This window comes from Leuciscus leuciscus, assembly GCF_965113295.1.
Source record: "Leuciscus leuciscus genome assembly, chromosome: 15".
Taxonomy (NCBI): domain Eukaryota; kingdom Metazoa; phylum Chordata; class Actinopteri; order Cypriniformes; family Leuciscidae; genus Leuciscus; species Leuciscus leuciscus.
Window position 1 is genome coordinate 40863473 of NC_138739.1, and position 10743 is coordinate 40874215.

A 10743-nucleotide genomic window follows, 5' to 3' on the forward strand; every position below is an offset into this window, starting at 1 on the left:
GCTTTACAGTGATAATAGGCAATTACAGTAACATAGATTGTTTTGGCTTTACAGCAGCTCTAGGATAAAGTTATTGTCCAGCTAAAGTTAGTTTTGATTGATTGATTCACTTCCATTGCAAAGATCATTAGTTATTAACTTAGGGGCCGCTAACACGACACCGTTCTAACAGAAAACCCTCAACGCGCTCCATCCACACAACAACAGTGCCTGGTGAAAAATGGAAATAGGTTCCAAGGTGCAAACGATTATCAGTTATCTCTGCGCAAACCTACGCAACCTCTGCGCAAACACAGACGTTGCGCACATGCGCATCACGTGCTCAGTCCATAGGTATGCGTATTTGAATATATGTGCGCAGGCGTGTAGTCCTTCTTTACAAATCCTACCCTCAACAAACAACTTGTCTGGCCTTAAAAATCTATAATACAGAATTATTTATCGCGTCCGCGTAGCCACGTGGTGACTCTGTACAGATAAAATGACTACGTTTTATCTATACAGAGGTAAAGGGAAGGGAAGGAGGCCTTCACAGGGGAGAGCCTAGTTGACACTTAAGGACTGCGTTGTCGTCAGTGTGTCTGCTTCTCGGACAAGTCAAGTCAAGTCATCTTCATTTATATAGCGCTTTTAACAATGTAGATTGTTTCAAAGCAGCTTTACAGAGATAAACATATAATTTAAGGTAACAGAGATTGTTTTGGCTTTATAGCGGTTCTTTAATAAAGTTATTTTCCAGCTAAAGTTAGTTTTGATTGATTCGCTTCCGTCGCAACGATCATTTGTTATTAAATTAGGGGCCGCTAAGACGACACCATTCTCTCTACACAGACTTTAAACGCGAACCTGTGAGAAACGCTGATGGGGTTCACATGCGCATTAAGAATTGGTTCTATAGTTATGTGCGTTTGAATATATGTGCGCAGGTTTGTAATTCCCTACAAACCAAGCCTAAACAAAGTACTGGTCTTTCCTTATAAATTTTGATACAGAATTGTAATTTATTTTATCACTTCGGGGTAGGTACGCAAAATGAATTTTCCCGACAATGCTTTATCTGTAGAGTGGTAAAGGGATCCTCCATAGGGAGAGACTAGTTGGCACTGCGTTGTCATCGGGTCCAGGCGAAGGTCCTTCGTCCGATTTGGATACGGCCTGGATCCGGCAGGCTGCGGAAAACCTTGGGATAAACAAAGACACTAAAATTAGCGTAGATGCCATTCTTCTTATGATGTAACGAGTACATCAGGATTTATGGGAAGTGTTCCCGGTTCCAGCTGACCTAATCTATGCAGCCTAACATTGAATTATAGAAGTCTATAATGTATTATGTGAATGCTAGGTCAAAGAGATGTGTCTTTAATCTAGCTTTGAACTGACAGAGTGTGTCTGCTTCCCAGACAATGTTAGGAAGACTGTTCCAAAGTTTTGGTGCTAAATAGGAGAAGGATCTACCGCCAGCAGTCGATTTTGATATTCTAGGTATTATTAACTGGCCGGAATTTTGAGATCGCAATAGACGTGAAGGACTATAATGGGTTAAGAGCTCGCTCAAGTACTGCGGAGCTAAACCATTTAGTGCTTTGTAAGTAATCAGCAATATTTTTACATTTATACGATGTTCAATAGGCAGCCAATGCAGTGTTGACAGAACTGGGCTAACATGGTCATACTTCCTGATTCTGGTAAGAACTCGAGCTGCTGTGTTTTGAACTAGCTGTAGTTTCTTTATTAAGCATGCAGGGCAACCACCCAGTAGAGCATTACAATAATCTAGCCTTGAGGTCATGAACGCATTAACTAATTGTTCCGCATTTGTCAATGAGAGCATATGGTGTAATTTAGATATATTTTTAAGATGGAAAAATGCGGTTTTACAGATACTAGACACGTGACTTTCAAATGAAAGTTTGGTATCAAAGAGCACACCCAGGTTCCTCACAGACGACGAAGACTTAACAGAGCAGCCATCAAGTGTTAGACAGTATTCTAGATTATTACGTGAGGACGTTTTTTTGTCCAATAATTAGAATATATCAGCTATGCATTCCGTTAATTTTGTGAATTGGTAAGTTTCGTCTGGGCGTGAAGAAATATAGAGCTGAGTATCATCAGCATAACAGTGAAAGCTAATTCCATGTTTCCTAATGATATCCCCTAATGGTAGCATGTACAGAGTGAACAGCAACAGTCCTAGTACTGAGCCTTGTGGTACGCCATACTGAACTTGTGATCGATGAGACATCTCTTCATTTATTGCTACAAACTGATAACGGTCAGATAGGTATGATTTAAACCATGCTAGTGCAATTCCACTACTGCCAACATAGTTTTCTAGTCTATTTAAAAGAATGTTGTGGTCAGTGGTGTCAAATGCAGCACTAAGATCAAGCAACACTAATAGAGAGATACAACCACGATCGGATGAAAAGGTAGATTTGAAATCGGCCTGTAATTGACTAATTCTGTAGGATCAAGTTGCGTTTTTTTAACAAGTGGTTTAATCATAGCCAGCTTAAAGTTTTTTGGTACGTATCCTAATGACAAAGATGAATTAATGATATTAAGAAGAGGATCTATGACCTCTGGAAGCATCTCTTCAGTAGCTTGGTCAGTATAGGGTCTAACATACATGTTGTCGATTTAGATGAATTAACGAATTTGCAAAATTCTTCCTCTCCTATTGCAATAAATTAATCAAATTTTTCCTCAGGGAGACTACAATGCACTGCCTGATGCGATACTGTAGTAGACGATTGCATAGTTATAATTTTCTCCCTGATATTATCAATCTTATAAGTGAAGAAGTTCATAAAGTCATTACTGCTGTGCTGCTTGGAAACTTCTGGGCTTGAAGCTTTCTTTTTCATTAGTTTAGCCACCGTTTCAAATAAATACCTAGGATTATATTCATTTTCTTCTAATAGGATTGAAAAATAAGCAGATCTAGCAGCTTTTAAAGCCTCTCTGTAAGTAATCGAGCTCTCCTTTCATGAAATCCGAAATACCTCTAGTTTTGTTTTCTTCCAGTTGCGCTCCATATTTCTGCCTGAGTGTGCTCGTTGTACCACGGCATTGGACTATTTTCTTTAATCTTCTTTAAGCGCAACGGAGCAACTGTGTCTAAAGTGCTGGAAAAGAGAGAGTTAAAAGTTTCTGTCGCAGTATCAAGTTCTTCTAAGCTATCTGGGATGCTGAGATGATGAAACTGATCAGGAAGATTATTGATAAAGCAATCTTTAGTGGCAGAACTGATAGGTCTAATATATTTATAACACGGAGTCGGCTTTGCAGCCTTGGCTAAATGTAATTTACACGAGACTAGATAATGATCTGAGATGTCATCGCTCTGCTGCAGAATTTCAACGGCATCAACATTTATTCCATGTGATAATATTAGATCTAGAGTATGATTACGACAATGAGTTGGTCCTGACACGTGTTGTCTAACTCTAATAGAGTTTAAATGTCTTTAAATGCCAAACCCAATGCATCTTTTTCATTATCGATGTGTATATTAAAATCACCAACAATTAGTACTTTATCTGCAGTCAATATTAATTCTGATAGAAAGTCCGCAAATTCTTTGCTAAAATCTTTATGGTGCCCTGGTGGCAATTTCATTACATGAAATTATATTTCATGTAATATTCAAATTTTTTAAAATCCTGTTTTCGTGGGTTTTATGAGCTGTAAGCCCAAATTATGTACAAATAAACAACTAAATACTTGAAATCATTTAAGTTGTGGGCCCTGAATCTATAATCTATGGAAGTTTAACGTTTTGAATGGAATTATGGAAATAAACTTTTCCATGATATTCAAATTTTTTGGAAAGGGTCTGTATTGTTACATTAAGCACCAACACTTCAAAATAATTTTATTTGAAACTAGACTTCTCAGTAATTCTGATGATATTACTATAGATTACAGCAACACCTCCTCCTTTGCGTTTCAGACGAGGTTCATGTTTATAACAGTAATCTTGCGGGGTGGACTCATTTTAAGTAATGTAATCGTTTGGTTTCAGCCAGGTTTCTGTCAAACACAGCACGTCTAGATTATAGTCTGTAATCATATCATTAACAATAAGTGCTTTTGAAGTAAAGGATCGAATATTCAGCAAACCCAAGCTTTACCATTTGTTCATCTGTATTATATCTGTTTTTTTATTTGTTGAACATCAATTAAATTTGGGAGTTTTCTGTAGGCTATTTCCTAATTCGGGGAACAGACACAGTCTCTATTATGGCGCTTTTCCACTGCATGGTACGGCTCGGTTCGGCGCGGTACGGTTCGACTCGGCGCGGAACGGTTCGGCTCGCTTCGCTTTTCCACTGCGTGGTACGACTCGGCTCGGTACGGCACGGTTCGGTTCGCTTTAGCGCGGTTGCTTTTCCACTGCAGTTAGTACCGCTTCAAAGTGGGTGGGACTGATCATTATAGTTGCCGTCTCTACTGCCATGACATCATCATATTAAATGCGAATTTTTCATTCCGTGTTTCCCCATCCGCTCCTCGGCAACCAACGAGAGGAACGTCTGCACCTCGTCCACTGACCACGATTCAGCCATTTCTTTTTTTTAAGTTTAAACTCTTTTTTTTAAGCAAATACTTTTAAAACAAGCGCTACAGTGTTGGCTGTTGTCTACTGGCTATTTAAATCTAGCGGGTTTAGTGTCTCGTGTTATAAATACAATGACGCTGGTAGTGATGATTCTGTCTGACCAATCAGTGATCTGCAGTGTTTTCACGTCACATTTTAGTATCGGTACGGTACGCTTGGAACCTCAACAGAGGTGGTACCATTTAAAGCGAGCCGAAGCGAGCCGTACCGTACCATGCAGTGGAAAAGCGCCAAAGCGTGCCGTACCGAACCGAGCCGTACCGTACCATGCAGTGGAAAAGCGCCATATGATGATATCTAGGTGAAAGAGGCTCTATGTGATGGAATTTATCTGACCTCAGTGATGTGAGACAGCTCGCAGGTTTAGCCAGTCTGTCTGCTTCCTGACCTGAGCCCCAATTCATGTTTGAGCTCTAAGACTATGTACCATATTACTATATTACTATATTACTACATTCCCCCGTTACAATGATATTGTCCAGGTAACACTGCGTTCCGGGAGCACCTGGTCCATCGCTCTCTGCCACAAAGCAGGGGCTGAGGTGATTCCAAAGACAATACAGTTGTACTGATAGAGCCCTTTATGTGTGTTTATGGTCAAGAATTTCTTGATTTCTCATCCATCACCATTTGAAGGTAAGCTTGGGCCAAGACAATTTTCGAGAAGTGTTCTCCACCAGACAAGGATCCAAAAATATCTTCAATGCGTGGCAGGGGAAGCACTGGATGTGTACAGCATGAAGCACTGGATTAATGGTCACTTTAATGTCCCCACAAATACGCACATTTCCTGTCTTTCCCTTTTTGATCACAGGGACTATGGGTGTTGCCAATTCGCTCCGTTCTACCTTCATCAGGATTCCTATTTTTCTAAATGATCCAGCTCTGCCTCCACCTTGGGACGAATTGCATACGGGACCTGGCGAGCTTTAAAGTATTTTGGAGAAGCATCTTCTTTCAACTCCAGATTCCCTTTTATTCCTTTAAGTTTTCCTATTCCTTTCTGAAACACAGGTTCCGCATTTTGTATCATTTGCTCTAACATCATTTGTGTCTCTTTGTTTGTGATTTGCTGTGACACATCCAGGTTTTTTATTGCATGCCAGTCCAGAGGTATTTTCCTCAGCCACTCATGTCTGAACAATGCAGGCCCTCCGTTTTCCAGAACATACAGGTTCAGCTGTTGCTGATTTTCTTTTTACTTCACCATTACTGGAAATTTTCCTTTCGGAGACACCCTTTCTTATTAAAGATAAGTCTTTAATATCACTTATGTCTTTTGCAGTGGTATCTTTGAAAACAATTGCTTGTAATCCGTCACTGAAATAACCGATAAAGCAGATACAGTGTCTAACTCCATTTTGAGTTTTACTCCTGACACTTCTGGTGTAAGGCAAATCACTTTTCGATCTGTCTCTGTAATGTTGTACAGTTCCAGACATGAAAGATCATCCGTACCTGAACTTGTGTTCGCTTCATTTTCAGTTACTTGATGTACAGTGGCGGATTTACGTTTCAACCTTGTGCATTCTGTCTTTGTGTCTCTTGCACTTTTCTCCCTTGTACACTCTCTCAACGTGCCCCTTTTTATGACACTTTCTGCACTCTTTATCATTGAACCGGCAGTCATTTCCATCATGAGACATTTTTACACAGCGATAAAATTTCTGCTTTCTCTCTGATTTCAGTGACAGTTTATTTGCTGCACATTCCATTGATTTTTGTTGCAATTCCAATGTATCTTTTGCTGCAGTCTTCATAGATATTGCTATGTTCAGTGCATGTTCGAGTGTCAAATCTTTTTCTGTCAGCAGTCTTTTCTATGCGCTTTCATTGTGCATTTCACACACAAACCTGTCTCTTAATTCATCTGCCAGTCCAGCTCCAAAACAGTGCTCTGACAATCGGCGTAACTCAGCTATGTATTCAGAAATACTTTCTCCTTTAGCTTGGTTCTGCTTATGGAATCTGAATCTTTCCGCAATTACTAAGGGTTTGGGGTTCAAAAGTTAATTTAAAATGTCCACAATTTGTCGGAACGTTTTATCCGCTGGCTTTTCAGGGGTTAACAAGGTACACAGTACGTCTTAGCTCCCATCACGCTCAGCAATTCAACCCCTTTCTTTTCTTCAACCCCATTAAGCTGCGTTCACACTACAAGCGACTTTGTCGCTGCATGTCGCCGGTGGCTGGCGATGAGGTCGCTAGTGGGCGTTGCCACTAAAAACAAACATTCTGGAGAGAAAATATTAAATATTTAGACTCGTAAAGCATGTAAGTTAAATGAACGAGTACCTGGGTCTCAACTCCGAAAATATCAGATCAAAATTGAAAATAGGTGCTATCTGTATAAACAAACCACATATTTGAGCTTTAAACAACTACATTCTCGACTGAAAAACTCATATAACTACATTTCATGACACAATAACAGTAGTATTTTCGATTTAAAAAAATACTCCTCCATCTTTCTGTCGATGGGGCGAGGGGCTGAGCGGAGAAGGATGATGACGCGCGCTCCAGGCTCCACTCCTATTGGTTGTCGCTCGCGAAAGTCGCTCTTCATTTGCATAAAGTTAAACATTTCTCAACTTTGTCGTGTCGCCAGACACGCCCCATCCAGTCACCAACGGTCGCGACCGCGCGTGTCGCCGAAAGTCGCCCGCTCCCCATTGAAATGAATGGTATCGTGTCGCTTTGTCGCGTGTAGTGTGAAGGCAGCTTTAGCCTCACAGTATAACTCCACTCTTTCCACATAAGTTCCCCAATCCTCGGCATTACCGTCAAATGCGGTGATAGTTCCAATCATTGACATTTTTGCTCGTTTGCAATTCCCGCTTTACACATTCATTGGCTTTCTCACTCTTTCATGTAACTCCATTCAGGTGTTGTCGCATCCGTGGTTGTCGATGCAGACCTCATCGCCAATTTTGTTGTCTGCTGGCAGATAAATAACAACGCAACACAAGCGTCTGCTGTGTAATCACATCATTCTTTTACTGAACTTTGAACTGAGCTTGATTCTCAATACACTCTATGTAGATTACCACTAGAGGGCATAGTTACTCCAAAAACTATGATACCCAATAGTACATACATTACAGGGCCCTATACAGTTGCACACAATTACCTGGATCATCCTTGAGGTTCCTTTCTCTGTTGTGATGCTTGCTGCACAACATAGTTGTGTTCAGTTTTTCATGTACATGTTATAATGGCTTTTTTTCTTGTTTTAGACCCCGAAATAGCACCAGTAAGGCTATATGATGAAATCACTCATGGAACTGTCCGACCAGTTTGGTGTGTCTTAGACTTGCCATATCATAATTTTCACCCCAGTGCAGTTACGGTACTAGCGTTTAAACAGGTTCTAACAGGTTTAGCGTAGGCTGGACACGCAAGGCTGTAATTCTAAACTTCAATACATTTATTTTTATTACAAATTTGAATGAAACTGAAAAATTTATGAAAAGGACATTATAAATGTACACACTTAAAGGATTATTTCAACCAAAAATGAAGGACATATGTGCAGTGTCAGAGCTGAGTGCCTTTGTAACCAATTCAGTTTCGACTCTTATCACAGCTGTTAATTAAAATCCCCATTCATCTCTTCTACTGCTTGCTGCGTGCTACATCTAACTCTCCCCTCCATCCCCAACTCCACCTAGCTGGAATCTGGTATCTAATCTGATATCTGTTTCGTCTTCAGTGTACACTAAATTGTATTGTAATCATCCATCATGTATTTCGGCTTGTTTACAACAACTCATGTTAAATTTGTGAATTGTAATTATGCATGCATGATTACTGAATATGTCCAGAACAGAACCATACAGCCAACACTAACAGTTAGTGGTTTGCATTATCATTATAATAAATATACATTCTACAAAGGTGGTCCTGACTAAACCATATTCATCCGCACAGTCACAGAGCTGAAGCACAACCAAAACAATGTTCTTCTGCAAAATGCACGCAGTTGTTGTTGTTGTTTTTACCACTAGGGGGTCAAAAGTTACATATTGTAAATTTAAATTATGAGAATTTATGTTGAGACAAAGTTACAAGTGCCTGTGTTTTGTTTTTGTTTTCTTTTCAGTGTGGACTATAATGAAGCCTTCAGAATCACACCAGGACTACAAAAATGTAAGTCCGTTCTTAGTTTTTGTTCATTTCTTAAACTTGCATGGTTTGTCACAATTACGTTTCTTTTTCTGTTCAGATTTTTGTGATCTCACACTGGATCCAAACACAACACACACTAGCCTCCTAATGACTGAGAACAGAATGGTAACACATGTGAAAGAGCATCAGTCATATCCTGAACATCCTGAGAGATTTGAGAACTATGAACAGGTTATGTGTAAAGAGAGTCTGACTGGACGCTGTTACTGGGAAGCTGAATTCAATGGTATTGGTCATGTAGCAGTGACATACAAAAAAGTCAGTAGAAAAGAAGGGATTGATTGTCTTTTTGGACTCAATGAACATTCCTGGTGTCTTTTCTGGATTAACAGTGGTAAGGTTTGCACAGCCTGGCATGATAATAAGAACACTGATGTATATGTCCCATCTCAGTCTAAAAGAGTAGGAGTGTATCTAGACTGGCCGGCCGGCACTCTGTCCTTCTACAGCGTCTCTGACACACACACACTAACACACTTATACACGTTCAACACCACATTCACTGAACCTCTATATGCTGGATTTAGGCTTTATCCTAGAGCCTCAGTGTCTCTGTGTCAAACTGCTGGAAAGATCTCAGGCAGGGAATAACCTATAAAACAATTCACTCTAGACAGTTGTATTATAATTTAGTGGAGCGTTGAAATTGGGAAGGTGACGGGACATTACAGGAAAGAGTGGGAATGGGGTCCGGAAAGGACCTTGAGAGACAGGACTTGAACAAAGATGTATCTGCTTCATATGTCATGAGATTAGCTCACTAGACTGAGCTTGGTTGTATTTTAGCTTGAGTTTGAGTACACTATTTTGTAGGGTGTAGGCCAGGGTTTCTCAAACTCGGTCCTGGAGGGCCAGCTGTCCTGCACAGTTTAGCTCCAACCCTGATCAAACACACCTGAGCAAGCTAATCAATGTCTTCAGGATCACTAGAAACTCACAGCTAGGTGTGTTAGATCAGGGTTGGAGCTAAACTGTGCAGGACAGTGGCCCTCCAGGACCTTGTACTTTTGTGTTCTGTATTTTATTTTCTGCCTATTGTTATCGAAGTTACACATATGCTCAATATATGTCTAATGCCATTAGAAATCCAAAACAAAAAACCCTGTTTTATTAAGCATTTCCATCTACAAGTACATGTATTTACCTTGAACAATTAACTGCAATTCTTTGCTTATTGTGTGTATTTTACTCTTGTTATTTTATAGGTTGATTCTATTGGCTTGTTTATACTTTGCAAGTGTACCTTATTTGATGGTGTTGATGTATGAGTTGAGAACAGTGCTGAAACTGGGTGATTGCATAACCTTAAAACAGAGAAGATCAGTTTTATTACATGTATTACACTGTGTTTAAAGTAGAAGAGAATGTATTAGAATAGAGGAGATTAACCTATAAATAAAAATTTTAAAATAGCATTTTCTCTTGTATTAACATCACTCTTGGAATCCTTATACTTAAACAAATTTAAAGATTATTGAATTGATAGATCAATGGATTCAGCTTTTATTTAAAATGTTACCCCATCAGTACTGAAGCTCAGCTGATATTGCTGTATTGCAAACATTTATTTTATAATACTTTTATTTTATTTTACTTGTAGTAGCACAAGTATTGTAGCCAATAAAACTGGTTTTGAGTTTACTATTGTCTCGCTGTGCTTGGATTTTCTTAAAAAAAATTTAACCAAGGCAGGCTTGGTTAATACCCATAATAAAGGGAATTACAATAGTCAAGCCTTTTGTCAAAATAAAAGTTGGATCACCCTTTCAAAGTCCTTAAAAGAGAGAAATGATTTTATCTTAGCTAGGACTCAAAGGTGTAAAAAAACTAATCTTGATAACAGACCCTCTCAGGTTACGGCTGCAACCATGGGTTCCTGAGAAGGGGAACGAGACACTGTGTCTGGATCAGTGCGATGGGGAATGTCA

General features: G+C 39.5%; 1 protein-coding gene and 1 long non-coding RNA gene across 2 annotated transcripts in view; one reads left to right on the top strand and one right to left on the bottom strand.

Annotated features, from left to right (window-relative positions):
• Nucleotides 1-10456, top strand: part of LOC309475344 (NACHT, LRR and PYD domains-containing protein 3-like) — a 29314-nt gene extending 18858 nt beyond the window's left edge. Inside the window, exons 6-7 of the mRNA XM_082138094.1 lie at nt 8730-8776; nt 8853-10456. Of these exons, the coding sequence (XP_081994220.1) occupies nt 8730-8776; nt 8853-9406 (601 nt within the window). The 3' untranslated portion in view covers nt 9407-10456. The remainder of the gene's footprint in view (nt 1-8729; nt 8777-8852) is intronic.
• Nucleotides 1-10462, bottom strand: part of LOC309475380 — a 40881-nt gene extending 30419 nt beyond the window's left edge. The window contains exon 1 of the long non-coding RNA XR_014197625.1: nt 9814-10462. This is a non-coding gene — a long non-coding RNA (uncharacterized lncRNA). The remainder of the gene's footprint in view (nt 1-9813) is intronic.
• Between the last annotated feature and the right edge of the window lie 281 nt (nt 10463-10743).